General features: G+C 51.2%; 3 protein-coding genes across 3 annotated transcripts; 1 reads left to right on the top strand and 2 right to left on the bottom strand.

Moving 5' to 3' along the window:
• The first annotated feature begins 10,039 nt into the window (after nucleotides 1-10,039).
• LOC136522757 (hydroxyproline O-galactosyltransferase HPGT2-like) lies at nucleotides 10,040-16,406 on the top strand. Its single transcript, XM_066516566.1, has 12 exons — nucleotides 10,040-10,164; nucleotides 10,252-10,318; nucleotides 10,407-10,456; nucleotides 10,540-10,733; nucleotides 10,989-11,049; nucleotides 11,197-11,269; nucleotides 11,443-11,566; nucleotides 11,664-11,751; nucleotides 12,242-12,292; nucleotides 14,959-15,030; nucleotides 16,026-16,139; nucleotides 16,250-16,406. Exons 1-11 carry the CDS (start codon nucleotides 10,040-10,042, stop codon nucleotides 16,108-16,110), a joined length of 990 nt encoding a protein of 329 aa, XP_066372663.1. The 3' UTR covers nucleotides 16,111-16,139; nucleotides 16,250-16,406.
• A 1,485-nt stretch (nucleotides 16,407-17,891) lies between these two features.
• LOC136523180 (uncharacterized mitochondrial protein AtMg00810-like) lies at nucleotides 17,892-18,669 on the bottom strand. Its single transcript, XM_066516953.1, has 3 exons — nucleotides 18,520-18,669; nucleotides 18,056-18,430; nucleotides 17,892-17,906 (listed from the first exon to the last, which is right to left on the bottom strand). The coding sequence occupies exons 1-3, from the start codon at nucleotides 18,667-18,669 to the stop codon at nucleotides 17,892-17,894; spliced, it is 540 nt and encodes a 179-aa protein (XP_066373050.1).
• Nucleotides 18,670-20,971: 2,302 nt separating this feature from the next.
• On the bottom strand, nucleotides 20,972-21,400 carry LOC136523179 (uncharacterized). Its single transcript, XM_066516952.1, has one exon. It carries the CDS (start codon nucleotides 21,398-21,400, stop codon nucleotides 20,972-20,974), a length of 429 nt encoding a protein of 142 aa, XP_066373049.1.
• Nucleotides 21,401-22,123: the final 723 nt, after the last annotated feature.

Genomic DNA, 22,123 nt, shown 5'->3' with positions numbered 1-22,123 from the left:
AGAACAGGGGTCATTGATTGCAACAAAACCAGAAAAGGACGACGTCCGCGCAGGAAAGGAAAACGTGAACCTAGGTGACTCCGGGCAGTTCATCGGCCACCATGGATAGGGCTGTCTATAGCGACCGCTCCGCTAGCTGGTGGTATTGCTCGAAGGTGCCCCAGCACCCGCCCTAAGCTACGTCCTCAAGGGCGAACAGAGGCTCCCCCTCAGGGTTGTCCCAGCTCCGCCATAGTACTCGCGGGTGATCCCACCTACGAGGCTCGGGTCGCGCCCGCACGAGGGCCGAGCTTCCCTCATCTAAGACCAGCGCCAGCTATTCCATGGCACCGACATCCTCGGCGTCAACCACCTCCCGCGCTCAGGAAGTATCGTCAGAGGAGATCGGATAGACCTCCGCCTCTCGGGCGCTCTCTCGCAACAACGGCGATCCCTGAACCAAGGGCACCACCGTAGCCTCTGCCGCCTTCATCTCCGCCTCCTGGACAGATGGCCTCACCACCATTACGACGGCCACAGTGGCCTCGGGGGCTCCAATCTCCGCCATCATGGCCTTTGAGGACGCAGAAACACCAACCGCGGCCACTACGGTCTCGGTGGTCTTAGGCACCCTGTCCTCTGTCACCTTAGCCTCGGAGACCCTGGGGGCCTCAGCAACCAAGGGCACGCTGGCCCCATCCAACCCATGAGCCTCGCCCCCACTGGGCGGAAGCGCTCCCTCCCTCATCTGGGTAGGGGCCACCTCGGCAGCCCCCCCTTGGGTGGCCGGCTCCTTCGGGTCGACCCTCGCCGATGCCACGCCGCGTTGGATAGCGGCTTGTGCCTCCGCCACCCAGTGGGCGGAGGAGCCGGGGCTCGCCTTAAGGGCCTTAAGGGGCGCCAAGGGGAGCTCGTCCGCAGGCCGCTTCCGACTAAGGGAAAATAACCTATAGGGTCAGCGCGAGACCAAAAAAGTGAATGGAATGCACTATGACCCTGCCAAAAATACACTTACCTTGAACAGGGCGGCAACCGCTTCGCCACGGCAAACCTCATCCACAATGGCAGAGGCGGCGGCAGAGGCGGCGTCTCTGCATCCATCGGCACCGGTCGGTCCTCAATGGACCCCAGCGCCCCTTCGGTCCTCTGCAGGGGCGGTGGCATCGCCTCCACCACCGCTTGTTCCACCACGGCCGCCGAGCCCAGCGGGTTGACGGCACGCTTGCCCAACACCCATGCCTCGGGCGTGTCGGCCTTGGCCCCAGAGCTGGCAACCACCGACCCCGGGTCCGCTTCTCCTCCTCTTCCCGGGAGTGCCGGGCTGCTTGCCAACGGCCCGGGCACCACCTCCACTATGTCAGGAAGGTGGTCCAGGAGACCTTGCCCCACCTCGCCCCCATCATCCCCGTCCGAGGCCTCTATCGGCAGCGACGTCGATGGGGATTCCTCCAGCGGGAGACCCTCCTTCCTTTGTTGACGGCGACGCTTATCTAGCTTCTCGCGCGCGAGGAGTTGCTTCGTGTGCTTCGCCGCCTTGGCGTCCTTCTATTTTTTCTGTGCGTCGGCGTGCGCGCGGTTGATCGCCCACCGCCTCACGTCCTCGGGAACGGGCGGAGGAGAGGAGCACATGTCCCTCATCCCCTGTAGGAACGACGGACGTGCATAAGGAAACAAGGGGTAAGGGGAGATTGAGGAGGCTCGGAGGCTACAGCGGCATGCAACTTACCAGCGAAAGGAACCCCCGCGATGGCCGTATCGCGATAGGGGTCAAGTTGCTGCCCCTCAGCTTCGCCTCTATAGTCTCCCCCACCCGATGAAGGGTAGAGGAGGACATCCGGGTGCCCTCAATAGGCTCACCCGGCTTCATCTCGAACAGCCGCCGCCGCCAAGCCATCAGCGGTAGCACCCTCCGGTGGTGGAAGGCGGCCACGACCATGGCCACAGTGAGACCGTGGCCCCGTAGCCTCGCCAGCCCCTCCAGAAGCGGCTACAGCTTAGGCTGGTCGTCCTTCAGGACGCCGTACTTCCATCTCTCTGGACAACTCTCCATAATCCACCCAGTGTAGGGGGGAAGTCCTCCGTCATCGTTGCGGAGGTAGAACCAACTCGTGTACCACCGGCGATTGGGGGACGCGAGTTGGGCCGGGATGTAGAGGTGCAGTCTTGACACACTTGGATAGTGCAGCCACCGGCCCTCGTCGCCTTCCTCTTGCCCGACATGCCCGTCGGCTTGGTAGTATGCCCCGCCCGGAATAGGTGGAGCCACAACTCCCAATGGGGAGCAATCCCCAAATACCCCTCGCAGACGGCAACAAAGATAGCCGCCTGAGCGATGGAGTTGGGATTGAAGTTGTAGAGCTCCATGCCATAGTAGTGCGGGAGCGCCCACATGAACCGGTCCACCGGGACACCGAGGCTGCGCTCGTGAAAGGAGACGAAACTCACAACGTAGCCGTCGCGAGGCCTTGGCTCTGGCTCACCGTACGGAGCAATCCACTCTGGCCTGGTGGGGTCTGTCACCGGGCGAAGGAGTCCACCATCGACAAGCGATTGAAGCATCTCCTCGATGACATCTGATAGGTCCCAGGGGTCCGCCTTGACAACGATGATGTCGTCGGCCATGGGTGCGATGGAGGAATCAGGTGCGGCGGTGAGTTTTTTCTCTCTCTCCCACGCTCTCGCTTTTTTCTCGCTTTCTCCCTAGGCTCGCTCTTCTCTCCTCTTCTTCCCGGCACCCGCTGCTCTAGCGATGGCTCGACGGAGGTGGTGCTAATGCAGGCAAGGTAAGACGAGGAGGGGCGAGACTCTTCGGGTATTTATGTAGGGTGGAGGCAAAACAAACAAGCGACGAAATCAGGGAGATTTTCCCCCCGATCCGGCGCAGTTAACCACGAGCCGATTTCGTCGGCCCACGCGCCTACGTCTCCTGCATTAAATGCGAGGACAGTTACGTCCCATCCACCACGTCACACTCGGCCACCATGGCAGTAGGCGTCGTTTCGTCTCCCCATGAAACCGCCTCAAAAGGCGCGCCACCCGTTGCCGAGCCAATGGGGAAGATATTCCCCGCGGCCTATTCCTTTCGTATGAAGGAACCAGGCTCTGAGCCTATTACGATCCAGGGGTTCGAAGGCTGGGCCCCAAAGGGTTTTGACAGCCGCCCTAGGATAACAGAGTCAGGGATGACCGTGGGCAAGCCTATACGGGGCAGAGGCACAAGCAAGCAAAACGCTTGGGATGCCCAAAGTCATGTCTAAGACCGGAGGAAAGTCTCCGAATGGGATCCCACCGTAGGGAGGCACCGAGCCACCGAGGCCCAGCGAACGGCCTCGACACCCACTAGAGAAATCCTCTGGTACTCTTGGAGTGTGTCTCTGGACCGCTAGCCATCCCCAAGCGAACGGGGTATGGGCCTCCACTCGGACTACCCGATAACAGCTCACCGGAAGTGCCACCGCTCGTACCCATCGAGGGTAGCGAGGCACATTCCACCCCTCCTTCCGAGCGAAAAGGAAGCGTGAGGGTCGCACAAAAAGTCAGGGGAACCCCCGACGGCCTTCTCGCTCTACGTAGAGGCTAGGGGGCTCTTCCTGCAAATACGCCGAGACCCCACAACCTGGGCTCGCGCCCAAAAGGGGGCCTCGACAAACAAACCCTCATGCGCGAGGGGCGTATAAAAAGTCAGGGGAACTCCCGATGGCCCTCTCGCTCCACGCATAGGCTAGGGGCTCTTCCTTCAACCATGCCGAGACCAGAATGGGCTCGGCAAATAAACCCTCCGTCTGAACAAAAAGGATATGTGAGGGTCGGATGAAAAAGTCAGGGGACCCCCGACCGCCCTCTTGTTCTAGGCAGAGGCTTGGGGGCTCCTCTGGCACCCAAGACCAAGACAAACGGTCCAAGCCCACGCTAGAGGTTTCATTACAAAACACGACAAAGGGCACCGAGCCCGTTACGGTCCAGGGGTTCGAAGGCTAGGCCTCTAAGAGGTTTCGACAGCCGCCTTAGGGCAATAGAGTCAGGGACGACTTCGGGGCGAGCCTACGAATGGCCCAGGCCCGAGCGAACAGTCGCTCGGGGCGTCTTAAGTCGTGTCCAAGACCGGCAGGAAAGTCTCCGAATGGGATCCCACCGTAGGGAGGCACCGAGCCACCGAGGCCCAGCGAACGGCCTCAGCACCCACTAGAGAAACCCTCTGGTACTCTTGGAGTACGTCTCTGGACCGCTAGCCGTCCCCTAGCGAATGGGGTACGGGCCTCCACTCGGACTCACCCAATAATAGCTCACCGGAAGTGCCCACGCTCGTGCCCATCGAGGGTAGCTTGGCACATTCCACCCCTCCTTCCGAGCGAAAGGAAGCATGAGGGTCGCACCCAAAGTCAGGGGGACCCCTGACGAACCTCTCGCTCTGTGTGGAGGCTAGAGGGCTCTTTCCGCAGCCTCGCCGAGACCCCCGCAACCCAAACTTGCGATTATGGGCTCGGCAAATGCGATAAGAACTACTCGTCAAACACGAAAATAAAAAAGCCCCTGGAGGAGTAACTCCACTCCTCTAGGGCCTTGGGGGCTACACCCGACGGGTGCGCTCGCGCGCACCCACCAGAACCTCAAGAAACAAAACCCAATTCCTATGGGAGCGGGTACGAACCAAGCCTCGGCAAACCCTCAGGGAGAGGGCTCTTTCTGCAGCCTCGCTGAGACCCCCGCAACCCAAACTTGCGCCTATGGGCTTGGCAAATGTGATAAGAACTACTCGTTCAAACACGAAAATAAAAAAGCCCCTGGAGGAGTAACTCCACTCCTCCAGGGCCTCGGGGGCTACACCCGGCGGGTGCGCTCGCGCGCACCCACCGGAACCTCGAGAAACAAAACCCAATTCCTACGGGAACGGGTACGAACCAAGCCTCGGCAAACCCTCAGGGAGAGTGCACGCACTCCCTCAGAGGCTCAGGGGCTACTGTCGGGTACCTTAGAACGGGGTACCCTGAGCGAACATCAAAGGGGTCGCTTAGGTCCCATCAAAAAACAAAACTAGAAGATAAGCCGTGGGCCCCTCACCCGTCACAACCGGGCCCACCAAGCCCTCCGCCTCACCTCGAGCCTCGCGCAGGAGGTCTCAGCATCCTGACGCAATCTCCGCCTCGCGCGAGGCTCTCCACAGGAGGCCTCGGTAGGGAACGTAATCTCCGCCTCGCGCGAGGCTCCCCACGGAAGGCCTCGGCAGGGGGTGCATTCTCCGTGTTGCGCGAGGCCTCTCACGGAAGGCCTCGGCAAGGAGTCCGATCTCCATCTCGCGCGAGGCCTTATTCTCCGTGTCGCTCGAGGCCGGTTCGTTCGCGGCCCGTCGCCCTCCCACCTCGGCCGACCTTCCCGACAGCACGTCGTGTCTCATTAATACTTCAACCACTCCCGCAATCTCCGCCGGACGAGGTCTCGACGCCACGGAATGGCCGACGGGACCTGAGGTCACATCAACGCCATACCGACCGGGACAGGGCACGGCAGGGATTATCGGCCACTGTGTTCTGACGCTGTGCCCACGATCAGCGCCCACACTGCACTGTAACACACACACGCACACATCCCAGCCGCCTGAGAGCAACGTCTCAAACGACCCACGCAACACCTTGCCGAGACCTGGGACTAGCTCCCTCTCTCCCTAGCTTGTAACCCCCTACTACGAGCACTTCGGTGCAAGGAATACAAGATCGATCTCTCAGACTGGACGTAGGGCCTCGATTGCCTGAACTAGTATAAACCTTGTGTCTCTTTGCATCACCATCCGGGATTAGGGACACGCAGTTCATATTTACTGGTTGGTTGAGGACCCCCGGTCCGAAACACCGACAGATACTAATAAAAAACAAATTACAGAATCCGTTAGTACTTCACGAGATGAATTTATTAAGGCTAATTAATCCATCATTAGCACATATTTACTGTAGCACTACATTATCAAATCATAGGCTAATTAGGCTTAAAAGACTTGTCTCGTAAATTAGTTACAAGCTGTGCAATTAGTTTTATAATTAGTCTATATTTAATACTCTATGCATGTGTCAAACTTCCGATAAGACATCAAATGAACCCCTTTACTACATGTAAACAGCAAGAGAGTCATCATGCAAGCTAGCCGGCTATATAAACAACTCCTAGAGCACAACAATGCTCTATGGACGTGTCAGGCTCAAGGCTCTCCAGTTCTTGGCTGGTACAGGAGCGTTGGCAAGACGCGATGGACCAGCGAAGTTTCAGTCAAAAGGCCTATTCGGTTGGCGGGTTCGTAGATTGATTTATGTGAGAGAAAAATATTATTCTGACTAAAAATTTACGATCGTTTATGACGAACGGCAGGCAAACGAACAAGCTGAAATAAACCGGCGGAAGACCAAGAGCCCATGCCCTTATGCACCGGGCGCCTTTGGCCGATAGTCACTGGCATCAGACTGTTGGAGGCTTAAATATGAGTATTCAAACTCAAAATAGGTATTGGATGATACTATTTTAATCTCCAACAAATTATCTATATGCAATACATATTTTGGGTTGTAGCAGACTCATAACTTAAATATGAGTATTCTCTCTCCTGAAGGCTTATTTATAGAATTTTTTTTGTTCTTTAGGTTCTATTGTTGAAGAAAATCAAAATAGATATTGAACCTCTTTATCTATAACGCTGCCAAAACGTAAAATAAGTCTTAGACTTAGGCAGCACACCGCTACTCCGTATATGACAGCTGACTGCAACAACACAGCACGCCTAGACCAAGACCACCGCTGTTGATTTAGGATGGCGGTCTGACCTTCCTCGAGATTCGTGTCCCACGCCACTGACCTATGCATCTAGCTCATTCGATCTGAACTCTATGGTCACCTGCACTCCCAGCATCTCTCTTCAGTTCTCACATGAGTTGTTCGCTCTGTTCGCTTGTTGGTTTCAACCAGTCCAAACTAGCCAATCAACAGTGTTTTCCTCTCACATAAAACCAGCATCAGCCAGCCTAAACCAGCCCAGAAACCAACCAGCGAACAGGCCGGTTGATTTCTAAGCTGATAAATTGATTTATTGTGAAAAAAAATATTAGCTAGCTGATAAATTTTAGCTAAAACTAACCAGCAAATAAGCTCGCTGAATCTGTTGACTGATAAATTTTAGCTAAAACTAACAAGCAAATAAGCTCGCTGAATCTGTTGACTGAATCTGTTCGCTTCTCGATTTCAGCATGAATCTATTCGCTCGTTGGTTTTTAGCGACTACTTATCAGCCAGCCGTTTTATCACACCGCTAAAACGCCGAGGTTCACAACCACGCCCTAGTCGTTGGGGGCGCCGAGCTCCAGCCATGACCGCCCACGCGGACGCGGTGCTCTCACTCGTTCCTTCTTCTAGAACACCCCCGCACGATGCACAAGTTCGTTCTCCTTTTCCAGCGAATCTCGCAATCTATCCAAATCCGATCCAGAGCCGCATCTCTGTTCACATCTTCTTCCCCCGTTCTGTTCCCCTCCCAGCTCATCTCCTCCTCATGGCTACCGGCGGCGGGTGCCCTCTTCTTGACCCCACTGGTTATGGGAGGTTGCGTCCGCGTCAGGCTGGCCGGCCAGCGATGCTGCCGAGGACGGTGCTCAATCCGACTCGGACTCCTCCGGCTGGGGCGGGGACGGCGCTGAGCTCTTCGACGTGCTGCGCCTCTTCGTCGGCTTCGCTGGCAAGACGGGGAGTCGTCTAGGAATCGGATGTCGCCGCTGGACCCCAGCTCCGGTCCTCTCCATCGGTGGGCGCGGTCCCGACGCGCGCGTGGTGGGCGGACCGGGACTGGCCTGGCCTAGAGGAGGCAGTGGCGCACCTAGCCGCGCGCGCTGTGGGATGTGATGGCGCGGGTGCCCTGGCCGGCGTGCGCGGTGGTAGGTGACGGCGCGTGTTCCCTGGCCACGCGCGCGGTGGGCGGACCAGGCCTGGCCTGGCCGAGCGGAGGCAGCGGCGCACGCGCCCTGGCCGTCGAGCGCAGAGGTGGCGGCGGTGGCGGGCCTGATTGGCGGCGCGGAAGTCACGGCACGGGCGCCCCAGGCGGCCTCGCGACGCTTCCCCGTCTGATGTCCTCTTGGATTCCTTGGGCCTGTTCGGCTGTGCTGGTGCTGGTGCTGGTGCTGGTGCTGGTGCTGGTGCTGGTGCTGGTGCGTGCTGGTGCTGGTGCTGGTGCTGGTGCTGGTGCTGGTTTGGGCTGGCTGGTGTTGGTTTTTTTAGAGAAAAATACTATTGGCTGACTGGTTTGGGCTAGCTGAAACTAACGAGCGAATATGCTTGTCTGATTTCCTCGATTCAATTTCTTTTTTTGATTTTCTCTTCGATCGATTCGTGTATGGATTGAGAAGGAATCGATATTTATTGATTTTTTGTGATTGCTGTGGAGATCCGCGGAAGAAACCGCAAATTTATTGATTTGATTTTATATATAAGCTGTTGTCCTTCTAGAGATATGTGGCGTTTGGATCGAGCGATTAAAATTTAAGAGGTGTGTTGAGAGAATGTTGTATGGAGTATTTGAATACTAATAAAAAATAAATTATATAATCTGTCACAGACGATTTTTTAAGCCTAATTAATATGTCATTAGCATATGTTACTATAGCACCACATTGTTAAATCATGGACTAATTAGGCTTAAAAGATTTATCTCGTAAATTAGTCGTAAACTATGCAATTAGTTTTGTAATTAGTCTATATTTAATACTTTATGTATGTATCAAATATTCGATGGGACAGCGACTAAAATTTAGGAGGAGCAACCAAATATCACCTTAGTCTGATTTAGCTTTGGATTCAGTCTCGGTTTGGAAAATCGTGGATATAGATTTGGGGGACAATTTCTGATTCCTGTCCGGGCCGAACACGTCATGGTTGGCGCCCTAGACGCACAATACGGGGACACTGTGGGAGGAGGCCGATGATGTGCGGGAGGGGTCTTTAGGATTAATTAGTCTGGACGAAAATCTAAAGCGACCAAAAATTTTGCCTATTTAGTATTCGGGATAGATTTTCTTTAAACATGAACCAAGAAAATAATATTAATATAAACAAATTGTGATCTAAAATTGGAACAAGTCCTTTTTCTGATTTGAGTTTTTGTGTACATGCCTCCAACCAAACACACATTTGGCAATTCTTAGGCAATTCACTCGTGCTTCCAACCAAACAAGCCCATTTATTTGAGCAAGCCTAATAAAAGTTGGCTATAAGCTAATCAAATAATCAATAGACAAGTTAATAGCCTAAGGAATACAATAATTAGTCTATTTCTTTAATTCATATATCTTTTTTTATTTATATGGGACCACATGTAAGAGATGAAAGTTGAGTGTAATAGGGACCAACAGGTGAAAGAAGTGCCTCATTGCGCATGATCAGGTGATTGCCACATATAGCGACAAGATACCTATTCTCTCACTGTGGGCGATACGCCCATTAGTGTACCTGCTCTTAGTTGGGTCTCATTTTGCGGACTAAAGGATTGTTTTAATCCTCTTGCCTCTTAAAGGTAGCATGTGATGATGTGATTCCTAGGCAACACGGCACCATGAGATGTGGCATCTTTTGTCTATTGTTTTTTATGAACAATACAATTTGTTGATGTACGTAGTATCATATTTTACTATGCATTAGCTTGTAAATTGAAGAGAAAATGGTAGGGCTAATCCAAGTCATTGCCCTCAAATCGCCTAGATCATACAAGAGAATAGAAAGTTTGGCCTACAATGCTCCATCTATCCTTCTAAGGAAAAGTTTATTTGGTTTGAAAACTCCCAACCGGAGGAGCATGCCATGCTAATGTGACTTGGATGATCCACATTTTTTTTGCCTGGCATCGATGAGCACATTGAACTAGGCTGAGAGCCCTATGTTCCTCATAAAAGTTGCGGCCTTCTATGGCCCACGGCTAGCTAGCATGTGTTTTCACTTCGTCAGTTTTGGGCTCCCGCCTTTCGGTTAACGGCAGCAAGGAGGCGCCGAGGGCCCAACGTCGGAGATCTCCTCCGCCGCCGTGGAGACGTTGGCCAGCGCCATGCGGCGCGAGAACCGCCGGTCCAAGGCCCCGTCCTCCTCCGCCGACTCCGCCCTCGTATCGGGCAGGGTCCCTCTCGTCATGGCCTTCCTCCCCTGCCTCGCTTGGCTCTACGTCGCCGGCCGGCACGTCCACCCACCCCGCTCAGATCCCAGACACTCCGACCCAGCACCCGATAGGGAGTCCTGATCTTATCCCTGGCTCCGTCTCAGGTTGTGGCAGGACGCGCAGACCCGGGCGATCCTGTCCGGTCTCCTCGAGAAGAGGCGCTCTGGCAGCGTGCGAATCTCTCCTCCCCTCTTCACTCCGCCGACTGGCATTTTTAATTCTTCTCTTCATTCGGCCTGACGGCGGCACCTGATTGCAGGTCCCGAAAGTGCTCTCGGTGGAGGACAAGCTTAGGAACCTCGGATGCAAGTGAGTTTTCAGTTTTTTTGTAAGTGAATTTCGGTTGTTGTGTTACTTTTCTGCTTTGCTGACTCAAAATGCCGTGGTGACAGAGCGATTGGAAGGAAAATTGTTGAGGCGGAGATGGACCTGACCAAGGCCAAGAGCGAGGGGTACCTGTGGGGGAACAGGACTGTAGCTGTCGACTCCGACAAGAAGCAGAAGCTTCTTGCTGTCATTGGTGTTTACACTGGGTTTGGCTCTCGTCGCAAGAGGAACGTCTTCCGTGGCTCCTGGATGCCAAGAGGTTTGCTGCTCTTGTTCTTTAAATTTCGCTAATTCCTAGCAATAGAAATAATTTCCCTTGACAACACCAAGTAGTGGAAGAGATTGCTTGTGTTAGAAAACTTACTAATTTGAGAGTGGTTGGTGAAGAGACGGCAAAATTATTTGATTTAAAATGCTGGATAAATATGGAGTAGCTAGAATTGTTTTGTGTAAACAAGGATGTTCTCCAACTCATAACTATAACTCTATTCTTCTATTTCGCTGTAAGTTGCAGGTGATGCTCTGAAGAAGCTTGAGGAAAAGGGTGTAGTTATTCGTTTTGTTATTGGTCGGAGGTTTTGTTCTGGATCTATACCTTTGAGTTATTGCATAGTTCAGAATTTAACAATATTTTCACTATCCTTTTCTCTTTTATTAGAAAAAATATAATCCATTTCCCATCTCTCGTTTTATTGATTATGTGTACCTTTTTGGACCCGCAGTGCAAATCGAGGTGATAGCTTGGACCGTAATATTGACGATGAAAATCGGCAGACAAAGGACTTCTTGCTTCTTGTAAGGTCCTATTAGTATCTCATATTCTCAATTGTCCTTCACAAGTTGTAGTACGTAAGCAAGACTTTAGAGTTTAGACCTTTCTTGCTTCCATCAAAGACTAGGTTGGACCCATGTGATCATATACATTTCATCAATGAAATTTGAAACTGTAAGCATTTTGGATTGGGCAGGAAAGTCATGAAGAGGCTGCAGAAGAATTACCGAGCAAAGCAAAGTTTTTCTTCAGTGCCACAGTCGAAACCTGGGATGCAGAATTCTATGTCAAAGTTGAGGATAACATTAATCTTGACTTAGGTATCTTTTTTCCTGTTCTCTGTGTATGCTGATATACAGTACTTCTATTGATCTTGCCCCTTCGTTTTAAACTGTCCTCTTGCAACTATTCTGTCAGCTGGGTTAATTGAGATGCTCGAAGGCCGTCGAGGTAGCCAAGGATTGTATATGGGTTGTATGAAATCAGGGGTTGTCATAAATGAAAAGTATGTGCGTTCTTTACTTAATCATCAGGTTTTTAATTTATTGATAGCCTAGCGCGTATGGTATCTCTATGACTCCAACTCCAAGCCATCTCATTTTGAAGTAGAAGTCTGTTTTTTTTTGTTGATTCAGTAGAGATGCTTAATCCTTGCAAAGTTGTGCCATGTAGTGGAATGCACTGAGCAAATGTTTTAGCAACCTTTTGTAGTCAGTTCTTTTGACAGTTCAATCCTAGTTAGCAAATAGTTCTGATGAACATCTAATGCGTTATGTGCTACCACTGTACAGGCGCAAAGCAAGAGTAAATTCGAGGAGGGATGCGCTTGCCTCATGGTGCGTAGATTGTTATTGTGAAGGGTGCAGATATAGTGAAAATTTGGCTATAATCACTATTTTTCTGTTTTTGCGTGGGTGTGTGGCATTTCATGTTGGATTTCTTGGCCTCTTGTTAGTCAACTATCAAAGTGATTTTGATGTCAATGCCAATTATAGGTGGCAACAATGGTATGAACCTGACTGGTGGAAATTCGGAGATTCAAAAACGTGAGTTAATTACCATCTTCTCATTCTCCTGAATTAGTTTATTCTTTTTCCTGTTAGTAGATACCATATTCTTGCTATAAGAGCATTCAAATACTAATTTACACCATGTTTGGCGGTTGGCAAGTAATAAAATGCTTGCTTGCTACTCAGAGGATACCCCCTGGGTAGATGAAGCATCTCCAATAGAGATCATTCAATTTTTCACAACCATTAGTCGAGTGCAATAGGCAATTTCACCAGTAGATTCTAACCTTGTAACAAGAATTCAGTTATACTATCTTCTAAGGGACTACAAGTTGCCTTTTTGACCTTACAATGTCCATTTCGGTTTATTTTTAAATTTGAGAATGAAAAGCGTGGTAGATTGGGTATAATGCGTGGGATAGATTGCATTCTTAGCCTCTCTGGTGGTATATATAGGCAGTGCTTAGTAACCTGCGCTATCCTTGTCAGGCTTCCGCAATGCAACCTTTGAAGTGTTTGGTAGCCTGGTTGAGGCCCAGCTGACACCCCTTAGCCAGGCTTAACAAAAACGCAAGAGGTGTCCGTTTTCGCGAAGCCTGGCTTGGCTTGAGCAAACCTCACCTCCTGACGCGGGTCCACACTTCCTCACCTCCCACCCTTCAGTCCTCGTCCGCCCCACCTCCCACTCCTCCGAGCGCTAAGCTGAGCTCCAGCCTCCAAGAGCGGCCCCTTTGGTCTTCGCCACCACACCTCGCGCTCCGCCGAGTGCCGCACCAAGCTCTAGGAGCGAGACCTTTAGTCGTGGCCGTCGGACCTCTCGCTCCACCGAACGTCACACCGCACTCCAAGAGCACACCCCGCGCCGCTGCACCCCAACATCAAGCACTCATGACGACCAACGTGCGTGGCGGCGACATGGTATACCTTTCTCACGACCGCTTCTTGGGCTCGCGCGGCAGGGGCTCACGCGGCTAGGTCGCTCGACTAGCTCGTGTAGTGGAGAACGATGCAGTTGAGCATGCCCACCAACTGTTCGATAAAATGTCTCAAGAAGGTAAACTTACCAACTCAAAGAAGAGGTGATTCTATGCAAAGCAAACTAGGCAACGAAACGCACCATTTGCTAGCCAGGCTTAGGCTTAGGCTTAGGCAAAGCAGACAACCAAACAACTAGAGATTGGCTTGGTGGAAGCAGGCCTAGACTGTCGAGGCTTAGATGGCTAGCCAGGCCAAAAGCAGGCCAAGAAACCAAACACAACCATAGAGTACAGAGACTTGGGGGGCAAGTTGCCTCCCCAGATACATATGGACAATGTTGAATACAATGCTAAACTACCAAATATACTCAAATATCCCTCTGATGTCGTAGAGAGAGCATCACAGACAATAAGACTAGAGAAGAAATCGAAGACTAATCCACTTATTGTTGTAGCGAGTCGAATTGCAGATGTTGTCATTGGAGTGGAAACTAACGAGTAGCTTCGAACGATAGCCCGTTTTGTCAACGAAGTAGCCGAGGTCAAGGTGGATGTGGTCAGAGCTATGGAGGGAGGCGCAGGTCCGAAGCATCAACATAGGCACATGAGTACACATAATCACGAACTTCTTGACAATGACCGCAGCAGGACAATGAGCCGACCAAATGGTGAACGTAGATCGGGCTGCTCGGACGTATCAATAAGCGCTCACACATCATCCGTCAGTGACACTAGTGGTGATGTTCCGGAGGTGGCGGCAATAAGCACGGACTAGGATCCAGAGTTAGCTTGAGGAGGATCGGCATCATGGGTGGTGCCAGCTTGGATAGGCAGACCATGAAGATAGTATGGACCACGAGCAACATCATTGTTGCCTAGGAGGGCATGCAACAACAACCTCGACCTTGGGAGGGTCGACGATCCAACAGTCGAGGAATCGGTAGATAGGGAAACGCAACCCCAATCTTTGATTGAAAAAAAAACAGCAGCAACATCTACCTGGCATGGTGAGCCACGATGTGACCCAAAAGGCAGTGTGGCATGGCCCAGCCGGCGGTCAACAACCTATGGGGCACAACTCCCGCCGATGTTGTGGCCATGGCGCGGCGCAATCGGCGCGAGACGGTCACATGGTCCTACAATGCCGGTGGTAGATTAGCCTGACAGCACAGAGAGGAGGATGCTTGCTAGTTGGCCTGCTGCCGCCCCATGCTGCTTGACAATGATACACAGGGCAGATCAATTAGATCAGTCCAACCTAATTACAAGGGTGCTTTCCCCCAGTAGAGATCGATCTCCCCAGAGGTGGCGCAATGGTGATGATAGCGGGAAGCCTGAGGGTTCAGGAATGAAACGTAAACTCGCGATATCATGAAAGCATAGTAGATATGAAATAATGCGTGGGATATATTGTGTTGAGCCTCTCGGGCAGTATATAGAGTACAGAGACTTCGGGGGCAAATTGCCTCCCAGGCCCCAAATACATATGGCAATATCAAATTACAATCCTAAACTATCAAAGATACTCTAACAAGAGTGGCACCAACTATTGGAACCACTACCCAGCACTTTCAGTTTCAGCACAATTGTTGCACTTGCTGTTATTCAGTAATATTCTTTGTTTTTTTCCTTGGTATAAGTTTCTAGGTTTTTTCGTTCAAGATGCAGTCTCTGTCATGTTTTTTTTCATTTTCATTGACTGATTCACTTTATTCATCAAAGCAGATATTTTCGACATGCTTCTGGTTCTTTGTTTATCCTCTCAAAAAATTTGGCATGCTACATCAACATAAATAGGTAAGTGATTAATAGTATGTGCCAGCTTGTTTCTCCCTGTTTCATCTTAACCAATACCAAGTTAAACCGACTTTGAGCAACACCATCCTAGTTAGCTAGATTAATAGTATGTGCAACAGTCCCTGAGCTTTTGAATCTGCAGAACATCTTATGCTGATGCAGGAGTTGGATTACATCAGACTGAATGTGACATTTGAGCTGAATCTTTTGTGGTGGATGAAACAACTAATCTTTTCTTTTCAACTTTAATTTCTTATATCTAAGTCCCTATCGTATGTTGCCGTGATAGTTATCCAAATAATTATTACTGAATACCTATGAATTATCAATGAGTGCATTGATTAGAATGCTATTTTAATTTACTTCCTAAAGAACACACGTCATGTCATATTCTGTCAAGGATAAATATCACCGTTGTTATGACCGGCGTGGGCTATTCACGCCCCAAGCCCGCTAGTGGCTAGGAGCCTAAAAGCCCATATTTATCTTGATTGCCATATTATTAGAATATTTCCTATTTTAGTTTAGAGACATATAAATACTTGTAAACATTATTGAGATGGCAAGCAGAAACAATCTATTGTTTCCGGTTTCCCCTGGGAGCCGGGAGTTCCTAACCCTAGCCGCCTCTACTGTTCACGCGTTACTGTAGCTACACGAGGGTTCTAGGGCTACAGCCGTAGCCGCCACTCCCTCGCTGCAGCCACGGCGCCGCCGCGCCGTCTTCCTCATGCACTTCGACCTCGCCCTCCAACCTCTCACACATACAACCTACGATCCCTCTCCCGCAGGACTAGGGATTCTAACAACCGTTATCTTCAAGATGCAAGGACACGTTTAAGCATTCCCATGTCAAAATTTGAGCATTAGATGTTTCTATTGAGAAATATGTTCTACCAATTTTTTGTCTGGACAGAAGCTCTTCCTTTTTCTGGAGCTTTATTTCTGCCCACCAGGTCTTTCTTCACCTCAGCTTTGTCTTCTCTGTCACACAGTGCATCACTGCAGAGTTATGCACACGACGACATATCAGTAGGTTCATGGATGATGGGACTTGAATGCAACTTACGTGGACAATGACCGGTTGTGCTGTAGCAGTTCCAAACAAGGTACATTCTTCTCTTTAGTTAAAACGATGCATCAGCTTCTGGCGGTTCCAAGTAAACTTCCTTGTTTGTTTTGGGTGCTAATGCCATGTTTTTTTAACCATCATTCCCAGAGAAAGTCTGTTCAAATGCTTGAGTTGAGCGGAAGGCGTAGCTGTTGGCCTGTTGCTGCACATCCATCCTGATGAAGATTTTGTACATCTGTCATTTTGTATGCATACACTGCTTTTGTGAACCGGAAAAAGGCTACTATCCAGATAGAATTGTCTTGCCCTATCATAATTCATACATAGTACTACCTAACCAAATTTTAGGAGAACATTTTTTTTCCCAACCGTGAGTATTCTTGGAACCGGTGTTGATTGACGTTTCCCTCTTCGTGCTGAGCCAATTCCTTGGAGCCAAACCACGTTTATCTGAGCCCTGAATAGCACGTCTATGAGTTGATGGCTCATGTTGGGCTTCAACTCTAGTGTACCCCTACTTACTGTGGACTAATAGGGATGTTTGGTGTGAGAATGTGAGTGATTCATCGTCTTCTCACTCCTTACATTTTTGTTTGTTTGATGGAATTGAATGAGTTGATCCATCGCAACTTCATCCCTCACAAGCTAATAATTAGTGTAAGCATGAGGAATGGGGTCATTCTACCAAATTCATAGGTTGAACTAATGATGCACTCCATAGAAGGTTTTGTTGTTGTTCTAATAGTATTAGTAGTAGTTCCCATCTTGTTTTATAAGGATTATTACCTAAAAGAGGTGCTTCAAAACTGCCATTTATGTAGCATGGGTGCCCTCTGTTGGTCAATTAGAGTCTAGGAAACTGTAGGTTTTGTTAATTTGTCTTGATCCTAATACCAGCTTAAAAAAACAAAAAGGTCGTATAAATGGAAATAGAAACTAAGGAGATGTAACAAGTGATTACTCAGGGTAATACACTAATACTGATGATTAGTCCTTAAATGCCCAGAGCTCACTTTAGTTATCTGATATATCTGTTTTTTTAGTCATTGAACTAAGGTTTTCTGGTTGCTGAAATGTAAGCACATGGTCAGTCTGTCAGATATTAAAAAAGCACACAGAAATGTGATATTTGGAAATGCCAAATACGATTCTTTTTTTATTGTTGCATCATCAGTTGTCACTTAGTGGTGAAAGCAAAGTATGGCACAAAAAATTGATAGATTGATTAGGAGGCCATTGGCAAGGTTACATATATAGGCAAGGAGGATCCCGGGCTGGTTTATAGAATCATGACCACCGTTGCCTAATAGATATCAATCAATCTATAATTAACCATAATGGGCCGATGGCCCAGGTGCCCTATGCGGCTGTCTAACAAGTGGGATTGCTGTAAATTGTCCGTGTCCTTTGATTCCTATAATGTCATCTCGAGAAAACAGGTCCACATAACTTGAAATGTTGTTAAATTTAGGTTCAACTGATGTGCATGCAAGGAAAAGCTGGAACAGTGACCTTGACTATAGAAAGCTGAGGAGAGCTCTCTGCGTAGGATATGGTAACCAGCTAGCTGAGAGGATGCTGCATCACAATGGCTACCATACTGTTGGCTATATGACCCAACTTTTACAGGTATGTAATCGTGTAATTTCTTTGTCAGATTTAGCTTATTGTAATGTTGAGCTGCCCGAAAATTAAGGGAGACGAACAATCCTGAACCATTATTGTACCTGTAACTTTATTTGGGTGAGGGAGTGGTGGGTGGTGTTTGTGTTTTGTACTCTCCTTTATCTCAATGCAATGATACCTGCATATTCGAGAAATTATTATACTTATAAGATCAGCACCACTCAAGGTGAAAATTTGCATGTTTTTTTGTCCCTTGTTTCTACTGGACATAGGAGCCAAAGAAACTGCTGATAGCTACTTAAATTGTTTGGTGCGTTGGTGCTGAACCGGGTTGGATGATATGTAGATGGCGTTGTTGTCGCAATACACCAAGATAGCCTTGCTGGGTGGGGAGTGGAGCTCACATAGAAGTTGCCGCAGCCAGGAAGCCTCAGCCACTGCATTGGCCACACCACGATATATACTTGGCTTCGGCGCTGGACCTGGAGAGACGAGGCTATCGCCGAGAAACACGGCATAGCCCGAGGTGGACTTGCGTGTGTCGGGATAGCCAGCCCAGTCAGCGTCAGAGTAAACCACCTGATCAAACTGTGCTGAGGGTCGAATGAGCAGCCCAAGGTGAAGATTACCACGTATGTACCGCAGGATGCGCTTCAGGGCTGCAAGATGAGGCACCCGGGGGTCGTGCATATGAAGGCAGACCTGTTGGACAACATAGGAGATGTCTGGACGAGTGAATGTGAGGTACTATAAAGCACAGCCAGACTCTGAAAATCTGTGGCGTCACTGACAGGAGCACCATCCAGGGCGGAGACCTTCGAACAAGTGTCCACCAGGGTGGAGTAGGGCTTGCACGTAGCCATGCCCGCACGGTCAAGGATCTCCTGCATGTACTGGCACTGCGAGAGGAAGAGACCATCAGGCCATCGCTGAACCTGCATCTCGAGAGAGTGATGAAGATCACCCAAGTCCTTCATCGAGAACTCCTGCTGTAGGGCATGAATGGTGCGCTGGAGGAGTGTTGTCGACGAAGCAGTGAGGACAATGTCATCACATAGAGCAGCAGGTAAATAATGTCAGCACCGCGGTGGAACATGAATCCACGAACCCGAGAGAGACCAAGTAGGCTGTAAAGTGGACTGTACCATGCCCAAGGTGCCTACTTGAGACCGTAGAGGGAGCGGTTTCAGACGGCAGGCGTAGTCCGGATGATTGGAATCCTCGAATATCGGAGGGCTCTATCTCATCAAGATTGTCGTGGAGGAAAGCATTCTTCACATCAAGTTGACGAACAGGCCAGTTGCGAGAGAGAGCCAGAGAGAGCATAGTCCGCACAGTGGCCGGTTTGACGACGGGGCTGAACATTTCTGCAAAATCAACACTTGGGCGTTGTGTGAAGCCGCGGAGAACCCAGCGAGCTTTATAGCGCTCCAACGAACCATCAGCCTTGAACTTGTGTTTGAAGATCCATTTCCCTATCACCACATTTGCGCCAGGGGGCGTGCAACCAGATCCCAAGTGCTCTTCTGGAGAAGGGTAGCATGCTCCTCAGCATGGCGGCTTGCCAGTTCGGGTCAGCGAGAGCGGCGTGGTATGTCTTCGGAACAAGAGACAATGGCGCAGCATGGTAGACAGCAGGAAGACGGATGTCGCGTTTCGCCCTGGTGGTCATGGAATGCTGATTGACCACCGGGGGAACGACCACAGCACCCTTCGAAAGGGGCGTAGGAGCGCCCGACGACGATGGTGGAGGCACCGAAGGAACTAGGCGGCACCGGCTGTACACCTGGGTGATGGCGGGACGCGGCAAAAGCTGGACAGCCGCACGGGGCTGTGCAGGAGACATCGAAGCTGCCGCACGTGGCTATGTGGGCAGTGACGGAGACGCCGAGGCCACCGCACATGGCTGTGCGGGTGAGTCGAGGTAGCCGTAGGAGGAGCTCTAGAGGGCGCTGGAGTTGTCAAACTCACGCCCATTATCACATTGGACAGACTTGATTTTGCGCCCAAACTGTGTGGAAACAAGAGCAAAGAAATTAGACAGGGTGGCAAAAGTGTCAGACTTGAGGCGTAAAGGAAACGTCCACATGTAGTTTGAGCAATCGTCGAGAATGACCAAATAATATTTGAAACCCGATACACTAAGAACTGGCGAGGTCCATAAATCATAGTGTATAAGATCAAAAACACGTGAGGCACGTGATGCTGACACAGGAAAAGGAAGACGAATATGATGCCCTAGCTGACATGCATGACAGATAGATGTTCTAATTTCTTTATTACAAGCCATAAGTTTGGACAAAGTTTCAAATCTAGGATGACCGAGACAAAGGTGCCATAAGGTGGATGCGGCAGTGGAGGCGAGGTGGGCTGCAGGAGGTGATAGCGCGCTAGATGGGCGAAGAGGGTACAATGGACCAGAGCTATTGCACCTGGTGATCACCCTCTGGGACTGCAGATCCTTCACAGAACAACTAGCGGGGTCAAATTCAACAAAACAATTGTTGTCGGTAGTAAACTGGCGAACGGAAATAAGATTCTTAATAAGACTAGAGAAACAAGGACATTATTAGGACTCATGGAGCTAGGAAGGTGAATGGTAACAGTGGAGGTGACCAGAAGTAAAGAACCGTTACCGACAACAATGGAAGGTGGAATACGATAATGCGTGGAGGTAGTGTCGGAGGGAGTACCGGTGTCAGAGGTCATGTGCGAGGTGGCGCCGGTGTCGAAGATCTAGTCATGTTGCTGAGGCGGAGTTAGTGACATGGTGTTGAACGAAGACGCCAACCCCTGCGGGTCCCATGACGACATGCGGGCCAGGGGGTGGTAGTAGCCGGGAGGAGGAGCAGTCCACTGTCCCTGGACGTCGGCCACAAAGGCCTGTGGCTAAGCCAGCAAGGAGGATGTGGAGCCGGGAGAGGGGCCAAGGGAGGCCGATTCCCTAGCCACATGTTGATGGAGCCGGACCAGGGCTGTAGAAACTAGGCCAGGAGCCATCGTGGAAACCCGGTGCCTGCTGCTGCTACTGCTGGTGCTGTGCGGTATTGGTTGAAGGAGGGGTAGTGTAGCCAGACTGCCGCCCTTGCCTTTGCCAGCGCGTGAGCCACGCTTGTCGCCTTTGCCCGAGTTACAGGAGTTGCTGGGGGCACCAAGAGCAGCGCTAGAGGACTACTGCGGTGTTGGCGGCCTGTCAGGGGGTTGGTGTGGAGGTCCAGTAGTACCGCGCGGTGCCGAATGTGACTAACGCAGTGGGCGGGGGCGCCGAGTGATGTGCCAGACTGAGTTCTTCAAGGAGCAGGTCGTTCCGAACTCCAAGAAGGTGGGGAACGGGCATCCACGTCGAAGATGCATGCCGATGGGGGCGAAGCGCTCGTTGAGGCCACGGATGATGTTGAGGACGAGCGTGCGATCGGTGACAACCTCACCCAAGTCACCCAGGGCATCAGCCATGGACTTGTACTTGCGGCAGTAGTCGATGATGGAGAGATTGCCCTGCACAAAGTTCCTGAAGGCGGCGTCGAAATAGAGGGCACGTTGTTCGCATTTGCCAAGGAACTGATGTTCTAGAGCAAGCCAGATGGAGCAGGCAATGGCAGGATCCTCCCGAACGATCTCCTCAAGGTTGGGGGAGACGGTGCCAAGGAGCCACGTCATGACGACGCAGTCCATCTGCGCCCAGTCAGGGAAGGTATGGTTGGCTACATCGGCGAGAACATGGCACTGGAGCGAAAACTTGTCGAGGACCAGAAGCATCTGGTGGTGCCAGTGATTGTAGTATTAGACTCCATGTCAAGGACAGCAGAGACGAGGGAGCGAATGTTCTGGACGCCGATGACCTGGGCATGCAGATTGATGATGGCTGCGGCCTCATGGGCTAGCAGGACATCCCGGAGCGGTTGGCGAGGGCCGCTGCCCGGCGTCGGAAGCAGCGTCCTTGGCAGCGGCCTCGGTGGCTTCCCGTTCAGCGAGCAGCACGGGAGAGCACGTCGCGGGCGCGTGCGGCAGGCGGAGTCGCGCTCCTGAGCCGCTGCCGCAGGCTTCCTGTTCGGTGGCCTGAGCGCACGTTAGTGGCGGCGGCGGCGTCAGCCCGTTGGTGCTCCAGGGCAGCAGCGCGTGCGCGCTTGGCCTCGTCGGCACGAGCGCTCCTCTCGAGCGCAGCACGGTCGCTCTCGACCTCAGACGCACGAGCGTGCTCGGCCTCCACAGCACGGGCGCGGGTCACATCGTCTAGGAGGAATGGCGGCAGAGGAGGATTGGGTGGTCAGGATGGGAGTGCCCAACATGGTTGGAGCGGGGAAAGGTTCCACGCACTAGGGAAGATGCGCAGCCAGGGGGGCGCGAGAGCTAAGGCAGACCTAGGCGTCTGATACCATAAAAGCAAAGTACGACATA

This window comes from Miscanthus floridulus, chromosome 18, assembly GCF_019320115.1.
Source record: "Miscanthus floridulus cultivar M001 chromosome 18, ASM1932011v1, whole genome shotgun sequence".
NCBI lineage: Eukaryota > Viridiplantae > Streptophyta > Magnoliopsida > Poales > Poaceae > Miscanthus > Miscanthus floridulus.
The sequence above is the reverse complement of the archived record's forward strand: the minus strand, read 5'-3'. Positions and strand labels throughout refer to the sequence as shown.